The sequence below is a fragment of the Notolabrus celidotus genome, chromosome 12 (genome assembly GCF_009762535.1).
Source record: "Notolabrus celidotus isolate fNotCel1 chromosome 12, fNotCel1.pri, whole genome shotgun sequence".
Classification (NCBI taxonomy): domain Eukaryota; kingdom Metazoa; phylum Chordata; class Actinopteri; order Labriformes; family Labridae; genus Notolabrus; species Notolabrus celidotus.
The window spans coordinates 8622050-8645283 of NC_048283.1; the positions used below are offsets into that span (position 1 = coordinate 8622050).

The 23234-nt window shown below is 40.6% G+C and overlaps 1 protein-coding gene and 1 long non-coding RNA gene across 5 annotated transcripts in view; both read right to left on the reverse strand.

Annotated features, from left to right (window-relative positions):
- Positions 1-1765: 1765 nt before the first annotated feature.
- On the reverse strand, positions 1766-4726 carry LOC117823288. The gene is made up of 2 exons (XR_004633358.1): positions 4570-4726; positions 1766-2154 (listed from the first exon to the last, which is right to left on the reverse strand). It is a non-coding gene; the product is annotated as an uncharacterized LOC117823288 (long non-coding RNA).
- Positions 4727-11105: 6379 nt separating this feature from the next.
- The window catches only part of LOC117823171 (protein argonaute-3), a 58123-nt gene continuing 45994 nt past the window's right edge, over positions 11106-23234 (reverse strand). For 3 of the 4 annotated variants that reach the window (XM_034698256.1, XM_034698255.1, XM_034698257.1), the window contains exons 16-19: positions 22423-22557; positions 21712-21813; positions 19963-20162; positions 11106-19786 (exon numbers count right to left, since the gene is read on the reverse strand). In XM_034698256.1, coding sequence (XP_034554147.1) covers positions 19678-19786; positions 19963-20162; positions 21712-21813; positions 22423-22557 — 546 coding nt within the window. In that variant the 3' untranslated portion in view covers positions 11106-19677. The remainder of the gene's footprint in view (positions 19787-19962; positions 20163-21711; positions 21814-22422; positions 22558-23234) is intronic. The other variant, XR_004633331.1, reaches the window with a different exon arrangement.

Sequence of the window (23234 nt, forward strand, 5' to 3'; positions counted from 1 at the left end):
TGGGATGAAACAAAATTCATACATTTTATCAATAAGACAGCTTAAAAATTTCTACTTAGGGCTGCTTTTTTAACATTTTTGGACACAATCAAGCTAGCAGTTTCCCTTTGCTTACAGTCTTTGGGTTAAGCTAACCACCTGAAAATGTAGCCTCAAGATACAAAACAATATCCCTGTCAAATACTAGAACCAAAGAGATCTTCAAAACAGTTGGAAAGTTTGAAACTTCATTAAAGCCCCTTTGAGACATATTTGGCAAGTTATGAAAGGGAGTGAAATGAAAGGTGATGACTCTGTGAGCTACAAAAGCAAATCAGACCAGCGGCAACAAGATTGACAGTTTCTATATTTACATTTATAATGCCTGTAACCGCTGTGAGGGGGTAGGTGTCGGACCAAAAGATTGACAGCTTGCTGAAGAAAGTCTTTATTTACATTTCCATGTCTGTGACTGTAAAAAGAAAGCAGGATGAGATTATTTTTGTCTGAAAAAGGACTTACTCTTCTACGGAACAAGATCAGTATTAAGATGAGGGGTACAACTTTAACCACAGAGGGCGCCAAAATGGATACAATGTGCCTCACAGGAGCTTTCAGGAGAGATGCTTTTATTATGGAATATCCTTTAAAGCTTTTATCGGGTCATGAACAAGCAGCATCCTCCGGTCTCAAACTATGAAGCCCATGTGGAAGTGTTATAAACTGCAATTCATTGAGAATCCGCTTGAGACTGGCTGCAGAAACACCGAAAACCACATAAACCCCAACTCAAAAAAGACGATCTTTGCAGCATTAATAAACATGTTTACAGCCTAGTTCAAAAAACAGCTTGGCTCTATGTAGTTAATTTCTCTATAGGCACACACTGTATGGGGGTGACATTTTTTCTAACGCGACAGATCAGAAGATATTAAGATTACAAGTTTTTGCCCAAATAAGGACATGACTGACTTGACTCCTGGGCGGGAACACAATTGGCTAAGAGGCTCAAACTCCGCCTCTTTACGTCACACTGCCTGGCTGAGTTCCGCATTTCCAATATGGCTGCCGCCATTGATTGGCTTCAAAACAGCGCTCTGGAACAGATGGGTAACGTCACGGATACTACGTCCATTATTTATACAGTCTATGGTCATGAATCCGACTAAAAATCATGACAAATATAAGAAAACAAGACCACCAGCATTATATTGAGTTATTTTAAATGTAAAAAAATGTTGACAGGGAGGTTTGTGTCAGACAAAGAGAGCAGCTGCTTCCTGCAGAAACAGACATTTTTGTTTGTTTGGTTTTTTGACATTTCAAGGCAAAGATTCTTGCTGAGTGATAAGTGATACTTATGCTGACTTGTGCAAGTTTGCTTTTTCCACTTTAGAATAGCAGTGAAAGAGCTAAAAGGTTCCCTCTTTGTTCACAGGAGGCACCATAATGCACACCAAAAAAAGTTCCTCACAGGAGCTTTAATATCAGCCAAACAAAAAATGCCAACTTCTATAACTTTTACATTTTCTGCAGGTTTAGGCTACCCTAAATTTTCCAATGGAACAAAAAGAAACTTTCACAAAAAAAAGGGTCCCTATTGGTTTGGGAATAAACTGCTGTCTAGCAACTCTGCCAGCTGTTGGCCACAGCAATAAATATACCAAAAGAAAAGATGCAAGAGTGGCACAAATATCGTGTTATTACTTCCAGCAGTAAAATAAAAAAAGCGTATTTCCCCAAACTACTCCATAAGTTATCGTCATTTTGGATGAAACGCTGAAGATTTGTTTATGAATTTTAATCAAAGTGCATCAAAACAAACCTGTGTTACTTCATCACTTTCCAGAAACCTTAAAAAAAAGCCAAATATTCAGTCAGCAGACACTAAATCACAAACTATGCTTACATCCACAAAAGCCTGTGCTCTTATTAATTCAGTATTTGTTGCTGACTGTGCCCGGCAGACGCCAACTCCTGTGCTGGGACTGGGATGTTCTTCTGGAGCGGGTGGATCCTCTTTTGCAGGCTGACATAAGCCTCTGTGCCTGCTAGTCATTTGTCATCCATGGGACAGGAGAGGAGGAGGTGGTGGTGGTGGTGGTGGTGGTGGTGGTGGAGGAGGAGGAGGTGTGCAGCCTGAGAGTCAAGTTGTTTTCTCTCTATATCATCATCCTGACAAAAACAACGCCGGAGGTTAGAGGTAAAATAGAGACGTACCAGTCAAGATACAGCTCTGAAATATAGACATCAACATCCTGTGATGTGAAAAAAGCACGTTGGGAATCGTGCCATCAAGTGTGATTTTTTTCCTGTAAGTCTCAATCTAAAGTGTCCACACTTCCCTCTGTCCTCACGGGCACTTTTCTGAATTCACTTCAGCCCTCGACGTGACTGCAGACAGTACCTGACCTCATGGCTTCAGGTCAAATAACACAGACACACTCGATATCCTGTACACATTATTCTCATGAGGCCTGACGAGGACACAGCAACACATCCACTCTATGAGACCAGACTTTCTCCTGGTGAACTGCTCCTTCTGCTGGTGAGAGGTGGAACTGCAGGGGGGAATGTTAATCCAGGACACTAATGGTGGTTTGACCAATAGGAAAGATGAAGCAAAAATACATCCATAACACACTTTACTTACATTTACTGTAAACAAGATTCAGGATTTATTTTACTCAATTATCTTAGTGTGAGTTTTTTATTCTTTTTCCTCACTGATATAATTGAAAAATGTCACTCGCAATACTTTTTCAATTATACTGTCCACTTTGGGTGAGTGCTGAGTATTTTGTGAGTATTTTTGAGTGAACAAGCCAATTCTCTTTCCTTTACCTCACTGTGTCACAATGGGGAAAAAGTGAGGAGGATCCATGAGCAGAAAATAAAGATTTAATAATAAAAGAACAAAATGTAAAAACAAACCCACTTAAATTTCTAATAAACTGAATTCAAAAGAAAACACTAGAAACACTGAGCTAAGGGAACACAAGAAATACAAACACAGACAGGTTACGGTGTGAACCCTCAAGCTTTGCTTGTATGGAAGTGTCACCCCATATATTTATAAGGTCCAAGCAAGCGGCAACCTCCGGTCTAAAAATATGAGTCAATGCGGAAGTGTTAAAAGCTGCAGTTCATCGAGGATCCGCTTGAGGCTGGCTCCAGAAGTACCAGAAGTCACATACACATGAATGGGGAAAAGACGATCTTTGCAGCAGAAATAAACATGTTTACAGCCTGGTACAAAAGATGAGTTTAGTCTGAATAGCTAATTTCTCGATGTCCTCTCACTGTGAGGGGGGTGAATCTTTTTCGAATTCGGCAATTTCGAAGATATTGAGATTACCAGTCTTCCAATGAGAGGCACAGCTGCCTGTGGGAACACTGCAGCTGTTGGCTAGGAGGCTCAAAGCCCGCCTCTTTACGTCACACTGGCTCGACAGAAGCAATATGGCTGCCACAGCCGATTGGTCTCAAAACAGCTCTTCAGAAACAGATGGGTGACGTCACGGATACTACGTCCATATTTTATACAGTCTATGGGTCCAAGACCTCGCTGTCCCTCTATTGACTTGCTCCATCGTTGCTATCCTTCATTTTTGCAAGGCTACCGCCGCACAGAATTGTGACGTGTGTCGCTATAAAGTGACGTGAAAGTATCAAATGCGCATCAAATCCGCCTTGGTCGTTCACACTGAGGTCGCATTGAAAAAAATCTGATCTGTATCTGATTCAGGACCACATATGGAAGTGGTCAGATTTGAAAAAAACTAATTTGGGCCAGATTTGAGTGTTCACACTGCCTCTAAAAAAATCTGACCTGGTCACTTGACCCCCCCAAAAATAGGATTTGGGACACTTTTGCCTGCAGTGTGAACATAGCCTAAGAGACATGGATCACTTAACACTCAAGGGAAACACAGGACAACTAATACAGAATAAACATCCTTGTAAGTAAAAACTGTGTGAGCCAGGTTCCCAAAAGTCATTTGAGATTCACATTCACATGATAAAAGCACAACCTCTCAAACAGAGATGTGTGTGTCAGCTAAATGTGTGGGAGCAAACATAGATGTCCAGTGTTACTGCTTATTTTTTTGTCCATTAAATAGCTGTCTGAAACACAAAACAAAAAATCTGATTTTTCACAAGGGTGAGAAAATCACATTTCCCTCAAACAACATCTTCACATGGACATCCTGTAATCTGTTTTCAGCTGAACCTTGACTTCAAGTTTTTGTCAATTATCTGGGGTTAATTGGGGGCGGCTGTGGCTCAGTGGTAGAGTCTATCATCTCTCAATCAGAAGGTCAGGGGTTACACAGTCATGAGTGTCTGCTTCAAATCAACACAAGGATCTGTTCTACTGTGGACTGTACTCACCTGAGGGATCTTTGCTGTTTTATATGTAAGTTAAATGTGCCTTGTTTAGCAGAGAGGATGTAACCTCACTTCTGCACATGCCAGCGCAGTGTGTCAGCACTTATTGAGGCGGTGTTTGGCTTCACATGACACAATGGGCGGAAATTAAGGCATGTTGTAGTGCAGGTCACTCATGTAATAGTTATATATGCTCACCTCTGCAGCAAACACAAGATCCTGGAAATTCGAAACCAGAGCATCAAAAAATTGGGCAGGTTTTTGTATTTATCTGTGGTTTGAAAAGTTTTCAGCAAAGTAAAATATTTTAATGAGAGAAAAAATGAGAGGAAATCTGGAAATAAGCATTTTTCAATCTCCTTCTTGTAATCAGCTCCATTAGAGACACCTGTTCTGCATTCATTTGCTTTGTAAACTCATTTGTAAAAATGGCGGCTCAGAGATGTATTGAAGATGACATATACTTTCAGTTGGTGTTTATTTTAATCAGAATGATTTATGTTGCTGCTTTGGTAATCATGATTAAGTGCCGACTGCCTAAATTGCTGCTGCATCAATAGTTGATTTAGAAGGATTATGTAATGTGGCGAGGGAGAAAGCGTCGAACAATTGTGACAGATCCCTTCGCGGTGTCTGAGAGACTTTTAAAAGGATCTGTCAAACAATTCCACAAAGTTTATTCTCAGACATGATTTAATTTAACACCTCTGACAGTTCAGTGAGCAGCCCCAGGGCTTTGTTATCATGGTTTTTTTTCTCAGATCCTTTGGTGACAGCGTTGATGAACTCCAGTCTCACTTGTGCTTTATTCTGTTTTACACAAAATGTGTTTGAACAAACTGTCAAAGTTGGTGTGAGGTTTTTGAAAATTATAACTGACTAAACGAAATATTTTCTTCACTTGATATCCAAAATCCCACGTTAATATCTGGGAAAATCACAGCAAGATATTCCAGAGAGGTTGTTGTCAGCAGTTCTTCTAATCACTATAGAGCGTTTTAGCGTCTTTCAGCTTGTTGTTTTGCTGTTGAAAGAGACTGTTTTTAATGTTGCCTCATTTCTTTCTCCAGCAGGCTGCAAAGGTAACAGATTTTTTATGATTTAAAACTTGTTTTAAATACTGATAAGACAAAAACTATGCTGTTCTCCAACAAAAAATCAAAGCCTGCAAACCTGCCATCAATATGCCCCTGTGAGTGGCTGCAGACTGAACTTGTATCCCACTATAGACACCTTGGCATTTTAATTGATGATACTTTAACTTTTACCTCTCACATCTAGCAGCTTGCTAAAAGGTTGAAATTAAAGCTGGGTTTTTATTTTAGAATTAGATCCTGCCTTTCTTTAGAAGCAAAGAAAAAAAACTGGTTGCTGCTACTTTTCTGTCTGCGCTGGACTACACTGATGTTTTATATATGCACGCCTCTGCTCAAACTTGCACATGCTTGACACTGTATATCATGGAGCTTTGAGGTTTATCACCAATTTCAAAACGATGACTCATCACTGTGTGCTGTACTCGAGATTAGGATGGTCCTCCGTGTCGTCACGCAGGAAAAAACATTGGCATCTTCTTATTTATAAATGCATCCTAGGACTACTTCCCTCTTACCTCCTTGTATATATTGCACAAAAGAACTCAGGAAGTCATAATCTTCAATCTCAGGATCTTTTAATATTATCTGTTCCGAGGGTCAGGACTGAACTTGCTGCTCCCTTGACCTGGAATGCCTTACAAAAGGATCTAAACTGTCTGACATGGTATCTTTGAATGCTTTTAAGCGGTCCTTAAACAACTTGGAGGCCTTAGCATCTGTCTGTATATGTTTTGTTTAAATGTGACATGCTGTTTTTCTGGAGGTACCTGTTGTGTAGCTGTTGTATGCGTCTGCTATTTGTATTTATGTCTATTGTAAAATTGTAACTCTGTAACTGTGCTGCTGCCTATCTTGGCCAGGACTCTCTTGGAAAAGAGATTTTTAATCTCAATGAGCATTTCCTGGTTAAATAAAGGTTATAAAAAACTACTTCTAGTCTGAAAGCCATAAAGACACTGAGCAGTAACTATCCAGCATCAGACAGCAGTCAGACAAAATGAGGAGGTGGTAAAAGCCCAGACTCAGTCATGCATTAAGCTAATACTGTTGGTCACATTGTGTTCCCTACAAACACTTCAAGGAAAGAGTGAGGTCATTTCTTCTTTTGTCTTTTAAAGAAACATGACCAAATCTGTGAAATGGACCCTTTAATACATCGTCTCATTTGTGAATGTGAATTTAGTTAAGCATTCCCCATTCTCAGCTGTTTACTGCATGTCATTCCTGACTCTTTCTTCCCTGCGACTCCAGCCTCTGTTCTGTCTCTTCAACAAAGATACTTGATTCTCTGGTGATCAGTCAGACTGTTAAATTTAACTGTTAGACGGAGCGACATCGTGCTCCTTTCCTCTACCAAAACACACATTTAACTTACTCATAAAACATCCTCTGGTGGTATAATCCACAGCAGAACAGATCCATGTGTTCATTTGAAGCAGACCTTCATGGCTGTGGGAAGTTCAGTGACTCAGGAGCTCACATTTTTCAACAGAGCTGTCCATCACGACATCACAGTCCCTCTTGTTTTACATCAAATACTTGATTAAAACTCAAACTTCTTTCATTTCACTTGTTTTCTCAAGATTGCAACTAATTTTCCTCGTTATCTCAAGATCACAACAAAAAAGCTTTGTTTTCTCTAGATAACAAGAAAAATAAGACCAGAAAACTGAGAAACTAAAATTTATTTAATCATGATCTTTTAGGGCTTCCGTACTAAACATAAAAGGAGCACATACTGTCATCATCATCGGCGGACACTCGGGGTCGAGTATGTCTGTGCTCCTTCTTGGTCCTTGTGGGACTTCAGGTGGGCGAAGAGGCCAATCCTGGACCTGCATATTTTGGTGCAGTATGGACATGAGTGGGCATTGGCGATTGTGGGTTTAGGGTGGGACCTTTTTGGTGGCAGCGATCTCCTTTCTGCGTCTGCGCTTGTCTTCTACAGCACTGTGGAGATCGGCATTATACTGCGCAGGTCCATCTGTATATACATATGGTAACCAATAACTTCAGGGAATGGGAAAGGCCTGTTATCAGTTTCTTTAATTATTTGTTATTGTTATTATTTTTTTTTTTCAGAAATATTTATCTTATCTTACAGGTTAAAGATCAAAAACATCAAAAACAAGCTTTGCTCTCTGGATAAAATGAGATAAATGATTCAATTATCACAAGAAAAATAAGTTGAGATCTTGAGATAACAACAAAATTAACTTGTTGTTCCTGAGAAAACCGAGAAAATAAAATGTATTTAATCATGTCCTTTTAGGGCTTCCGTAGAACTAAATGCAATGGCAGAAACTTTGAGACAAAAAAACATTATGTGTTTTTATAAATAATAACTGCATTATCATTTCAATGGTCTTGTTTGACGTGTCAAGTGTCATCTCTTGTAATGGAGGATTTGAGCTTGTGACCCATACTACAGTCAGCCACAAGAGGGAGCTCTAAATATTGTGCCTCCAGTTTTGTGTTTTTATACAGTGAATAACACTGGTGCTTTGCTGCCCCCTGGTGGACAAAAAATGGGGTTGATAGTGGCTCATGATAAACTCAGCCAAGTATTCAAATCTCTGTCTTTCCCATTTAAACCTATTAACTATTGATTGAACAGATGTTTCAGAGCAGCATCTTCTTTTACATCACTGTTTGGATAAAGGAGCGTCAAGCTAACAGTGAGGATGTAGAGCAGTGTTTGTTATGATTCATGTGATTAAATGTTGAATAAGCCTATAACAGTGGGTTTGCTCACTATTCTCCTGTATTATAATGGGAGACAGTGTTACAGCTGTATTCAGTCCCACACAGAGGACGTGTGTTTAGATAAAGGAGGCGCACAGTTTATCTAAATGATGTCGGTAAATTAACACCATCATCTTGTCAGTAGGATGGAGCTGTGTGCAGGGAGACCGGGGCTGTTTGTAACAGTTAATCAGTGTCGACTCTCAGCCTACAGAGCATCTGGTTTCTCACAGAGCATCCGTCTCTGAGTCTTTTTTTAATGACGGGAAGTGTTCCTGCTCAGAGATGAACATTTGCTGCTTGTTATTATGCTCTCATTATTTCGAGATGTGGCTGTGGCCAACGTTCTTAAAGTGGGGAAACATGGGTTTATTCCACTTCAACTGAGTTCATCAGGAAGCAGAATTGGTACACGAGAGAGACTGTTGACGATAGAGAGTCACAGTATTGTGCAGAGAAATCTGAGGTTGTGGTGGGCATGTGTGGGATTATAAAAAATAAAAACAGAGGGTTGAGAAAAGGTTTAAAAGTCCAGGCTGGCTGCTTCTTAAAAATAACATTTTATCAGCATGGTAACATGGTACTCATCGTAACCCTGCAGTGCTCTCTTTACTTTGCCTCTCATTCTGACATTCACATTTTGCTCTTAGAGGCTCTTTATATTTAAGTCTGATTTAAAATCTTAAGTGTGTTTAATTACTATTTACCCACTATATATTGTAAATAATGAACATATTTTTCTCATTTCCATATAAGTGTTTCCATAAATTGTTGCTGATTGAACCTCTTCTCAGACTGAAGTTGCAGCTTTCATGATCACTGTGTGAAATCCAACTTCACTGAGTCCTTCTCTAAGAGGTGCGATAAAGAGAACGACACCAACACAGTGGAAGAGGTTACATGAGGCGAAGTGAGTGAGAACACCTGTGTAACATGTGGACCAACCTGTGTGAGTGTAAGGAGGCTTTGAGTGCAACAATGGTCCCTTTAACTCCCACTACATCTTAGGAGGCCACTGTCCTTACACCCACACATCACACCTGTGAACACTCAGTGGAAATGGCTCAGCACAGCACGGCCATCTCATCTATTACACTTATCATACGCTGAGTACAGTATGTGCTTAGGTGTCGTGGAGTGTGCTGTAAAACCTCTGTCCTCTGAGCACTCTCTAGGACTGTAATTAAAATGGACTTAAGAATAAAATACATAACTAATGTGTAATGCAGTCCCCCATCTTCATGCTAACGTAGGATTTTCCAACCTTCTCATTTGTTTCCTTCAGCTTGGTTATTCAAAGTTTGGTGAATATTATCTAAACATTTTGAACAGATAAGAGGTAAAGATTTGTCATCAGGTGTTTTTATTCTCATTTCTTAAGACTGTAGCAGCAGTCAAGGGATGTTAGCATCATAATATAAGATTTGATTTTCTTTTTTTTCTTTTGTCATATATTTTCAGTCAGGTCTGTGTCCACTGAGGGGCTCAGCATAAACTTGAGTGCTTGAATTTGAGTTGCAGTTCTGAAGTTTTTCTGTCTTCTACAGGAACGCTTGAGAAAATCAAACTACCTCTACAGTCTGTGCCTGGAGGCTCCCAGAGCAGCACAACAGAGGACATTTATAGGAGAGTTAATATTACAGCATGGATTTGAGTTCTATCAATAGAAGCACTAATAAAAAATGATATAACAACTTGCCAACTAGTTTTTGTTGCGTTAAAATGAGCCTGCAAGTCACATTTTGATACATAAATTGATAGAAAAAGTCGCTCCATATCAAGTATTTCAAGAACAGCAAAGTCAAAGTGTGACTGAGATATACCAGCAAAGTGCATGACGTCCAATTTAATGGACAGATTAAATCATTTCATCCAAACATAAAATCAAGTCTTGGTTATTTTAAGTTGTAGTGTCTCAGTTGCTACTTTATGTGCCAAAAATGATCACCACCAAGGCCCTTCTAGAATAGAGGGATTTGTAAAGCATTACTGAGCTGCATGTCATATTGCATCTTCTGTCAGTTATCTTGATTTCAAGTACAAAGGCTAGCCAGTAGGTGGCAATGTATGGGATGGTTTACCAACATTAACTGAAGTGGTCGATGTGAATATATTTAATAGATCATAAAGGCGTCTGAACAGCTGTCACTGTAGTGATCACCATGCTTGTAATGTAATTGTTCGTTCTATTTTTCCTCTGTGGTTGCTCCTATCTTGTTTTGTTTTGTAGTGCCTTGTAAGTCCATATGGGCTGGACACCTCTCTGGTGCATGACAGGAATAATATCAATAAACATACTATCCATTTCTACCAGGTCCACTAAACACTGCTAAATTCTACACACTGTACTTTTAACAAATGTAAAACATAAAGGGTTAAAGAGTTAAATTTAATTGATTTTGTTTGCTGAAAGATGGACGATATTATAGTTGGCATCTGAAACTGTGACCCTTATAATACGAAAGGGTTAAGCTATATTCTTTTTACCAGCCAGCAGGTGGCGACACCACTTGTGACAGAAAGAAACACCACTAGTAGAAAAACGACCTTGATTGACCTTTTCGATGAGAGTTAATGATCTATGTTTTAATGTTTGAACTTTCATGTTACCTCTGAGTTATAAAATGAATCGAAGGAAACTTTAATTAGCAACTAACGAGGTATGTGTTCAGACATGTCTGCCACTGTGACCTGTCAATCAAGACAGAAGTGCTGTTATCATTGACAACCATTCTCTTCCTAATCTAATGGCTGATATCCAACCTTAATAAGTAAAATGGTAGTTAATACCAATCAGGTGGAGTCACTGTTGCTACTTGGATTTCTTTATACAGTATTTGCTTCAGTCATACAAAAACACGTTATAATTCTTGCACTCAAAGACAAACAGGGTAAAGCAAAGCATTTTATTGCAAGTATTAGTCAAAGATACACTTCAAACTGAAGCAAAGCAACACTAAAAGGCCAACAACCTATGAGAGAGAGAGAGTTACAAAAGAAAGAGACATTCAAAGTGAGAGGAATAGAGCTGTTGGTACAACAGAGGCTTTGCAGCACAGAGAGACTGAGACATGGATCATCTGGTGGTGAGGGTTCACTGTTCAGTGTGGTACATACATCCGTTTGCTGGTGCCTCACTCAGAGGTATCAGAGCCCAAGATCTTTACTTTGAAATTAATCCGACACAAGAGTGAGAGATGCTACATGGAAAAAGAAACAACAATCAGAGCAAAGGATATTGTGTGAAATCCTTGGCTCTGCCGAATATCTGTCACCAACATCATCATGTGTATACAAGGGAAACACGGCATCAGAGGCCTAATCTCTTGTGCAATATTTGGTTCAGAGTCATTATTGGAATGATAATGGGGTGAAAACAGGTGAAACATCTGATAGCCATGGAAGTAAACATTATAGTAAACATTGAGTAAAGGACAGAGGGCCTTTTTGTGTTCAACTTTGGAACAGGATGGACAACACTCAAAAGCTCCATGTCTCTGATCCTCTGATTGGGTGAGGGACAACCAATGAAAAGAGTTTAAAAAGAAAAGAAAACAGCGATTAATCACAACGTAACTCATCCATGGTTCATTATACAGGCACAGGTCTCTGTGAGGACATTCCTGTCAAGCCTGGGTCAAACTGTATCTGAAAATACTCTTCTTTGGATTTGCTTTTAATGGAAATATGATAACCAGCGAGTGAGAATTCTCATCATCGTTTTCTCATTTCTGCATTGCTGATAATAAAGAAAAAGCTGAGAAGTGTTTCCAAACACTGTTTGACCCACACTTGGTTTCTGTTCTGACATCAGTACAAACAGGACAGTCATTCTTTGAGCTTACACCTGTGTGTACTTAAAAAAAATCATGTAGCAATGCTAGTGGTATACATGAGAAATGAGCGAGATGAGGATGCCAGTATGTGAGCTTGTTTTCTTGGTATGCCATCCGACACAAGCATCGCAAAGTCACATAGAAATCTGACGCTAATGTAAGAACGCACTTAAGGTTGAGGCATGTCTGATTTTTGTGGAATGAGACCTGTTTCCTGCGGTTTAAAAAAGTTCTGGCACAAGAAAAGCTCGACGAATTTCAAATGAAAGACGATGCAACACTTAGGATAAAATTTTCACCAGGATCCAAAATATTCTGCCTTCTCTCGTTTCTTCCTCTTGCTGCTTTCTGTGTTTTCTTATTTTTTGCTTTCCCACCTGCTTTCTATTGGCTCTGGGAATTTACATGGCTAATGTACCAATTAGCAGCTTTGGATGAGGAGGAAAAAAAAAAAAAAAAAAGTCAGCTATTTGACGTTTTAAGTCAGTGTGGTTCAGAAATGGTTCCCTTCGTCAGAGATGAGCTGCAACATGTGGGGGTCAGCGTTTGGCCTTCTAAAGTTGGTAAAAAGAAAAGTGGAGGGTAATAAGAACACTAAGAAAAGAACGAGGAGGATTTGACCTTCAAATATCCACCAGAACCTGACACACGGTTCTGTTTTAACAGGTTGAATCCCCAATCTTTCTTTTCCTCCACCTCGCACCCCCCCTCCATATTGTTGTGCTTGCGTGTCTGAGAGAATAAGGCGTCAACATGGAGGGGGAGGGGCTAAAGGCCTCGTTTCACTCCTGGCTCCACCCCCACCATGCTGCAATATGATGCGGAGACTCCAGCCGCTTGAATGCACTCTCAATAAATACACCATAAAATATTCCGCACATATATATTTCATATATAAATTTAAAAGAAACAACACATTTAAATAGGACAACAAAATAAAAGTCGGCTCAAGAACAATTCGTCAAAATTGGATAAGTGTTAAGACAAAAACAGAGAATATTTTTACAGTTATACTTAATTCGACTCTAAAATAGTTACTGTATAAGAATATCGCAATCAGGCATTACTCAAGCATTATATGTCATAATAAAAGCAGTTTGCAGTTTTTTCTTTCATGTAGTATAACATATGCAGCATACCAAGGTAAGTGAGGTGCAGTGTTTTTAGAGATCTCTTGTAGTAGAAAGATTTCACCCCCCTGGACTGAAAAGGTACCCACACAACAACTACAGACCGCCCTTAGTTTTCAGTCAACACCAGTAGGCTCAGGACTGGACACGTTCCCTCCCCGTCAGGGACAAGACACACAGCAGGGCATCAATGAAAGTAGGCCATTGGCTGCTGCTGCTGCTAGGGCTGGGCATCGTGGGTAAAGTTTCAATGCTTATACTGTTTTAACTAAGAGAGATGATCTGATACCAATCTTGCTTCTGATACACAGGCCAATCCTCACATACCCGTCTGATACCAGTGAAATACAGAAGATCCAGAAGATTGGAGGACAAACACTGATAGCTGAAAACTTGATACGCTGATGAATATCATACTCAGATGTTTTGTTCTTGTCACATTGTCGTTTACGCGACTGCTTCACTTTTGTGAGGTATAAAAAATTAACCTGGGGGACTACCAATAACTGATACTGTATTTTAGATGGAACCACAGGCTGATATCGGTACTTGTATCAGTATTTGATGTCAAAACTGGTATCGGTGTCAACTATTTTTCCTGGTATTATATCAGATATCGTCACTGGTATTGGTATCAGATACCATTACTGGTATCCTTTCAGATATCGTCACTGATATAGGTATTAGCATCATTAACGAGTATTAGTATCGGAGATTGTGTCTGGCAACTGAACAGATATCATTACTTGTATAATGTCAGATATCATCACTGGTATCGGCATCAACTTCCTTACTAGTACTAGTATTAGACATTGTTATGGCCAGCATATCGGGTATCATCACTGGTATTTTCTCAGGTATCGTTACTGGTATCTTGTCAGATATCATGACTGGTATCCTGTTAGATATTGTCACCGGTATTGGTATTGGCTTCATTACTAGTACTGGTATTGGACACTGCTTTGGCCAGCATATCAGGTATCTAAACTGTTAGCTGTATCGGCTTCATTACTAGTACTGGTATCGGACGTTGTTTTGGCCAGCATATCAGATATCATCACTGGTATCCTGACAGGATACCAGTGATGATACGGAAGAGGATACCAGTAACAATACCTGTCAGATATCGTCAGTGTTATCGGCTTCATTACTAGCACTGGTATCGGACATTGTTTTGGGCAGCATATCAAGCATCATCACTAGTATCTGTATCGGCTTCATCACTAGTACTGGTAGAAGACATTGTTATGGCCAGCATATCAGGTTCCATCACTGGTATTTTCTCAGGTATCGTTACTGGTATCTTGTCAGATATCCTGACTGGTATCCTGTTAGATATTGTCACTGGTATCGCCTTCATTACTAGTACTGGTATTGGACATTGTTTTGGGCAGCATATCAGGTATTGTTACTGGTATCTGTATCGGCTGTATTACTAGTACTGGTATCGGACGTTGTTTTGGGCAGCATATCAGATATCATCACTGGTGTCCTTTTCAATATCGTCACTGGTATCCTGTCAGATATCGTGGGTGTTATCGGCTTCATCACTAGTACTGGTATCGGACAATGTTTTGGGCAGCATATCAAGTGTCATCACTGGTATCCTGTCAGATATCGTTACTGGCTCTTGTTACCTCGGCCAGATGTTCACACGTTTGAGATGCTTCAGATTTGATCAGGAATCACTGATATCATGTTTTGACACCCAGCCCTAGCTGTAACAAAATGTCTAGTGGCGTTTTCCAGACGGGAAACCTCAACCTAAAGGCAACCGAGCCACAAACAGAGTCACGACAGCACGAGGCACACTTTGAACGTCCGGCTGCTTTTGTTTGGTAACACACACCTCCCTTCAACTTCGACTTTGAGGTTTGGGTCCTCTTCTCCTCCTGGTTCGAGGGGGAGGAGGAAGGAGGGGAGTGGAGGAAAACCTCTTGGCTATGTGTCTGAGTGAGAGTGGCAGTCTCTAAAGTGCTGTGCTATGTTTGTCATTTGTGGGCTGGGCCGTCGTGTCAAACCACGCTAGTGCCACCTACAACCAAGCCCAACAAACCGCTGAAACCACCCACCCTGTCGCACATTCCACTGTACCAACGACACCCATTGGTCCAAGACACTGAATGCACTATGAAGCAAAAGCTCAACCACAACCACATACTTGGCTTTTTATTCTTTTTCTAAGTAGGCTTTATATCTAAAAACATGAAACACGAGTTTGCATCGCCGTCTCTATAAAACAAACGTGTACAGTGCGTGTGTGTGTGTGAATGCAGCCGCTCCTGCACTGCCATGTGTTCTTGAGAAGGAGATTCAGTTTCTTTGATTTTACATTTTATCTTTCAGTTTACAGCACCATCAAGAGGAAAGGCACTTTCTGTGGACTTTTTCTCACTCCGTTGCTACCTTCCACTGCAACAAAAATCTGGGATTTATTGATCGATTACTCAAAATGGAATACATCTCAACTCCTTTTAAATCGAGACGCTGACCTTTCAAAGTTAATTTGGCGATTTTTCCTCACCAGACTGTCACTTTCTAATAAAATGTTTGTTTCTCCAGCTTCTGTAAAAAAGACTTGTCTGTGCTGTTAGCGATCCTAATTGAGAGCCAAAGGCCGCAGCTGGCTCCAAGCTGCGTTTGTCCTTTCATTTCTAATTCAGCCGAATGAGTCATTTTAATAGAATTGAAAAAAAAACAAAAAACAAATTGATTCCCTTGCTGTGTAACAAAGATGCCTGATGAGGGACAAAACTGACCCTGTAAATGATGTCTTTGTATCCCCTCAAGCGCTCACTTCCACAGGCCCTGAATGGTCTTTACCCATGCTGGGTCACTTCACTACAAGCTAATATTTGCAAAGCGGAGCTGATGACATTTCAGCTGCAAGCGAGGCAAACACATCTGCTATGTAAACATGTGTTCAACTGCCCTCGAGAGTGTATCATACACAAACTGAACATCCATGACAGACAGCAGAGACAGAGTTATAAAGTGATTTAAATTCTCATGATCTACCCTCAGACTTCCAACACAACCTGCCACATGAATTCATCACCCGTCCGCTTTGACTCAGTCTAAAATAAACACATCTCAATGAACAGAATCCATATCTTCCTGACCAGACCCCAACTATTGTCCTTCAGCTTTAATCTGTCCTTCGCCTCCCAGAGGGGGATCGGATGGGATTGTACAGCCGTGGAATGTCCTCCTCTGGCACATTGGGAGTAAATGTTTGGGAGAGAAAGAGGGAAGAGAGCAACAATAAGACTACAGGCTTTGTCACACTGCAGATTTACCAGGAGGCTGACTCTTTGTGTTTGCGAGCACATGAAGTGACTCCGAGTCCGAGGAAGGCAACCGAGGTTGCAATCCCGGCGCAAATCCCCCCGAGGATTTAACACAAAAGGAAAAGAAGGGAGAACGACCACGACATAGCTTGACCACACGTGTCCTTAAGGCGGATCGACAATACTTCTTAAAAACCCACTCCCTTGTTCCTTTTCAGCCGTGATAAGGAACGCATCAGCACCAAATGAAGGAAACATTCAAGAGCAGAGATTCAGCTCCAAACATCACTGATTCTTCTTCTGTGGTCGCCACAAAAGGGATGTCATTTCTTAAAACAAAAGCCTCCTGCTATGCGCTTCTTTCTCTTCAACGACAAACCTCCAGTATGAACACCTACTGAAAAAACAAGAATAATCATTCCATATCTCGCAGTTTTTTTTATCCAAACATCGAAGCACGAGGCGGTTTAAGTCCACATCCCCATCAATAACAGTTTTACAGTCCACACGACAACCCCACCACTGATCACACATACACCAGAGTGACACAGGAACAAGTCAACAGTCTATTGCGATAATAAAACTTTGTTATACTTTTTTTAACCGTTACTTATCAGGATACATGTATTACTAAGGTTAATAGTTTTTTAGACTACATTTTTTTCTGTTAGCAAAAATAAGTGGTGTGCATTACATAATTTAAAATGTACAAATATACTTTCAATCTGGCTTTTTATAAAGGCTTTCAGACACAAGTGAAATAATGGAGGCTCAAACCCACTGGCCAAGGAAAGGCAGTCGAATGCAACAGCGGACGCAGAACCGAAGTCTCTGAGGGAACCTCTACATGTGTACCGTTTACGGGTTCTCCATTCAGATCAGATCTACCTCATCCTTAAAAAAGATCCTTAATCCTAAAGCACCCAGCTCCGACCACAGCACCTTTTCCTGTCTTTAACTGAGTGAGGTTTCTTCTTCTACTGCCCACCCCCCCCCCTGCTCATCTAGAGTCTCACATAAAGTTTCAGCTTTAGACAGAGTAGCACCACGCCTGTGTTCAGCCCCCAAACACAGCTTCTTTTAGTGCAGATAACTTTGAAAATACAACCCCCCCCCCAGACGAGCTCAGCAGCACAGAAGAGCTAAATAGTGACTATAATCCAGAGATGCACTTTATATTATCAGATACTGGTCACTCACTTTAGCTCCTTAGCTTTGTTCTGAAGCCACCGCTCAGCTGGTCACATGGGCAGAAACTACAGCTTGTCTGTTTTTAGGATTTGTACTGACAGACACAGATAACTGACAGACTCTTTGTTAAGACAAGGCTGATTTCATTACCCATGAACCCGGCCTTTATAGGTACACTGTAGCAGCTGGATCCATGTCTGGTGAAGATTAGGCAAAGCCCCGAACACAGCCAACACTGCTGTAAAAGCAAACATAATAAATACATGGATCTTAGTATGATTTGAATGAGATGTATAGAAAAGTCAGTAGATGGTTGTTGAGAAGAATAAGAGGCATTAGGTGAACTTTCTTGCTTTAAACCATCTTATGCTGTCTAGTTATTGGAATATGCTTCTTAATTCTTTCCCCCCTCTGACATGCGATCCCTAGAATGAGTCACGTTTGACCGCTGAACACCAAACCTCCACCAGGCACTTGAATACTACCCCTTTATGGCCTATATTCTCCACTTCATTGCAGTCGGGTGAGAAGATATGTTATCCTAATGGGGATTAAGAAAATCAGCCTCGTTAACAAACTCTGAAATTACACCCACTGATCATAAAAGTATCCTCAAACCACAGAGGTGCATAACATCCTTCAATTCAAGTAAAAACATGAAAACTGCAGTTGCACCATTTTTTTTTTTTTTTTTTGCCCAACAGCAAGGACAAACTCATAAAACATGCTGATCAATCGTCTCACAGAGGAGCCGTACATAAAAGAGCCCAGCAAGAGGCGAACTTCTCTCCTCCCCGTTTGAGGATGCGCACTTTCAAATGAAATGTTGAACTGTTCTTTTTAAAGTCCCCTACAATCCTCTTCCCTTCGTTTCAGCTGATTATTGCACTAGAGGAAACCAACAACGTGATCTCGGTTTAACCGCCTTCTCGAACTCAACAGAGGGAAATGTGGGATAAAGCACTGAGGGTAATAAAAGCATGCTGACTAATTGGAAACAAGAATTAAAAACATAACCTTACATGATTTAAGTGATTTAAAAAATTCATAAAATGTTTCACATAATGTAGAACCAAAAAAAAAAAAACAGAATTAAATAACAGTGTTATACTTTAAATGAAATACATACTGTAGAGCACTGATATATCAGCCACTGTGGACTGCTGTTAAATGTAGCAGCTGAATGCTAAACATGACTCAAAACTGATTGGAAAATTCATAAGTAAACAACTCTTTGTTGTGACTTAGGGGGGGCATTTATACCTCGTAGCCAACAGGTGGCAGTGTGCTCACAATAAACTGGTGATTTCACACGGTAGTGAAAACTGACAGAACAGTGAAAGAAAAGTGGAAAAGTAAAAAGTAGGAGCAGGGAGGACTTTTCCAGTCAGACGGAATGACAACATTCCAAAATAAAATCAAACACTTACTTCTTAAAATCTCAAGATTCTGACTCTTCAATCTCTGCTCCGTCTTTTCTAACACTGGGGGGATCGGCGACAAACGACAGTTCAACTGGCAGAATGTGAAAGTGCTGCTGCTCTAACTGACTTGAGGTACTGTAGATGGCAAAGGAGCAGGTTAGTAGAAGAAGAGAAAGAGAGACTGAGCCAAAAGAAAAGGGAACAGAAAAAAACCTCCACAGGCTGCAAGTAAAAGAGACGAACAGGGAAGAAGAGACGGGAGGGGCAACAGAGAGGGGGGCCTGATAAGGGAGAAAATGAACTAGTTGGCTGGTTTAATATTGCATAATAGTGCTGAGTTTCTCTCTTGTTTGTTTTTAAAGCAGCTTTTGCATCCTCAGTCCAGTGTGGGGGTGCCTCCTCCCCTCCTTTCTCCCTGCTCTCCTCTGCACAGTGTCAGGTCCGGATTGACTAGGCGTGTGTGTGTGGGGGGGGGGGCGGGACTTGCACATGAGAGGACTTCTTGACTGGCGAGCCAGGCGTGCACGGTTAGGTCTGTGTGTTTTTTTTGTGTGTGTACAAGGTGGCAATGGTCTCAGAAGGGTTGGTGGAGCTCAGGCGAAGTACATGGTCCTCAGGGTGTCGTGGTGAATCTGAACAGCTTTGGCCAGCGCCTGGGGGTCACGACCGTTGCTCTGACCAGACACATGGCTGCCCTCAGCACTGCAGAGAGGACCGGAGAGGACTCGTTAAGACTGATGACAAACAACAACGGCATGCACGCTGGAAAACATTCTGCAAGTAATACAAGACAGCTGCTGTGAAAAAACGCCTTGGAGTTCAAGACCTTTTTCATCGGGAGTGAAAAAAAATAAATCCTCTTTGTTTCCTCAACTCACCTGTCGTGTTCTTTGTCCACCAGATGGTAGCGGGCGCGGAAGGCCACCAGGTGGGCGTAGTAGGCAGGCGCGGGGATGGAGACTGAGCGGGTACAGCGCACGTAGGTGTGGCACAACTGGTAGGTGAGCAGCTGGAACTCGTCAGCGGTAAAACAATTGTCGTCCCACAGAACGTGGTAGTGGGAGGGCCGGCTAGTGCCCTGGAGAAGAGAATTAAAATACACTTTAGTGTTATTGGTGTTAGATTCTGATTAAAGGTACAGTACGCTATTTCTGTTTCAACATGGACTCAAAACAGAAATCTAAAAACATCACATGCTGCAGTAATAAATGAGGCACATTGCAGGAAAAAAAGACAGGAAACACTTTCACCTTTGAATAAAAAAGTATAAGGCTAAATCCATAATGGTGTTTCATGCATATGCTGATGACAGTGTGTCTTACGAGTAAGAATATATAGAGCACTCTGGCCACTAAGGAGTAAAAGATGCAGTCTTTGAAAGGGTGATTTTGCAGAGCCTTGCAGTCCTCGTCCAAAAACGTTGTAGTCCATTAAAGAAGGATGACAGTTTTAAAACATGGTGAACTGGAAGAATTAGAGAATCTTGCGTCTCTTTTTTCCCCCTCACAAAATAGTTTATCTTTCAGTGAGAGACGGTAGCTCCTGGCAGATTGATTCACATGCAGTTTGCACCCAATTGTCCAGCCGTCTATTGTACAGGTGCAGCTCAAAAAAGTAGAATATTGTGGAAAAAGTTCAATATTTTTCATCACTCATTTCAGAAAGTGAAATTCAAGGAAGGCTGTAATGACAAAGTGGATAGGAGATGAATCTCCATCTATTATATTGTGGACATCTCTGACATCTGATGTAGTCACTTTAGAGAAGTTGAGATACTGTACTGGAGGAAGAGCTCATCTTTTTAAAATAAAATGGGAGAAACCTCAATCTTCTCACTATTAAGTGCAATCTCTAATGAAGATACTTAAGGGCTTAAGGATTGTTCTGCTAATGTAAAATATAACTGTCTATTACAACTGTACAATGCTGGACTGATGAATGCTGGATGTGATTATTTGACCAACTAGGCAAAAAGTTTGTTAAGCTGTACTGAGCTTTTGTTTTCACTGTGAACATCAATAAATAGAATGTTCAAAAAATAAAAGGAATTGAAATTTATATATTATATTGATTCATTACACAGAGTGAAATATTTCAAGCCTTATTTCTTGTAATTGTGATGATTATGGCTTACAGATAATGAAAACCCAAAATTCAGTGTCTCAGAATATTAGAATAATACATAAGTTGAAATATTTCACTCTATGTGTAATGAATCTATATCATATATGAGTTTCACTTTCTGGAATAAGTGACAAAAAGGATTGAACTTTTTCACCATATTCTAATTTGTTGAGCTGTAGCTGTATGTAGTAAAGATTCAGTTATAGGATATGTGGGACTGCTCTTGGCACCAGCTCCATAAACTGCATTGAGATTGTTAAAGTTATTGCACAGCTTTTGTCAGGGGCGAGCCCACAGTCCCCAGAGAGACTGAACTTCAGATAAACATGAAAAGGAAAAAACAAACAACAAAAAGTATTTCCTTTTTCTCTCGAGGTCGTTTAGCGTCCAAATCTTGTTTACTATCTTCTCACAACAATGCCTGGCCCTGCAGAGGCTCTCAGTGTTCGGACTGGGATGACATGTAGCTGAAAAGGGCGAGAAAGACGAGAGGTTGTTCTGACCTGTATTCCAGCGTGACTGCAGAGGTAAAAGTCAAACTCGTAGGGATGTGTGATGTCCGTATCCACGGTAGTACCAGCAGGAATGTTTCCACTGCGTCCAACCTGACAAAAAGCAAAAGTTAAGGTCAGTCCGTCCCGGCTGATAGCCTTTTACTGCTCGTACTGTGTTTCCAAACAAAAACAACTAGAAGAGGAAATGGGGGATGCTGGAAAAGAGCAGCAGAAAAACACAGCTTTTAAAGAACTAAACGAGCAGCAACATTTGTAATAATGGAAAAAAGATCTTGCTGATGGACTGACCCAGGCCCAGCTTTAACAAGTGCCTCCCAATCAACCAATTAAAGGCCTAATGCTCCAGAGAGCCTAATGCCCTGTATGGAAGTGACTGCACTGAAAATAAGGTTGTTACTAGCCGAGCCTTACTCTTTGGGCCTTGAATGCCACTCCAGAGCTCTCGGCCTGCATTGGGTCCTAATGCTTTAATCGAATGTAATTACAGGGGTTAGGAGGGTGAACACTCAAATTGACAACAAAAGGTAATTAAGAAGAGCCATTTTGAGTACTTAACATGCTGGCTTAGAGCATAAAAAGAATATGGACTAACACATAACGGACTGTACGAGCTTTAATGGGAGCCATCACTCTGTCAGACTCAAAGAGTGTGTGTGTATATTTGTGTTTGTGTGTGTGTGTGTGTGCGTGTGGACTCACTCTCTCGTTGCGGTCGGCACAGAAGAGGCGTGTGTGGTGGCGTTTTTGCACAACAATGTAGGTGATGCCAGGCTGGTACTCCTTCTCCAGGCTTATACAGGCCTCACGGATGGCCAGCAGCTCATAATACAGCACCTGAGGAAGAAGTCGGCTTCAAATGTTTAGCAAATGATATCCTCAGAGAATTCATATTTATTCAATTCAGTTCAATTCAATTCAATTCAAAACCTTTATTTATTCTCAAAAAGACATTGAGGTTTCCCTCATTTCCAATGTCGTCGAGATCACAGGCACATCAGAAACAACGATCAAACACACAATCATTCACAAAACAATAGATGGATTAAAACAGATACAGTTTGAGACACAGTGGTCAGAGATCAAAGTCTTTAACTCTGTAAAAGAGGGAATGGATATCAACTTTAAAGTCTGTTGGAGGGTATTCCATGATTTAGGGGCATCAATGGTAAATGCTGATCGACCCAGTTCAGTATTAACTCTGGGTGCTTTCAGAATGAGCTAATCAGAAGAGCGAGTCCCGTAGGATGAATGTCACATCTTGTTTCATATAAGGATCCATCATTAGCATTAAGCCTCCGTTGAAAACCTTCAAATTGAAGTCTAAAAATGGGAATGTTGAAGCAACATTTTAGAAGCTTGAACACATTTGCACCCAAAATCCACAACTTTCCTCATTTTTTTGATTATTAAGATATTAGATGATAAATTTTGTTTTGGATGATCTTCTTGTTTTTTTTCATTTAGAGTTTGCTGCTCTTAAATAACTATAATATTGACATCACCTGTACTTG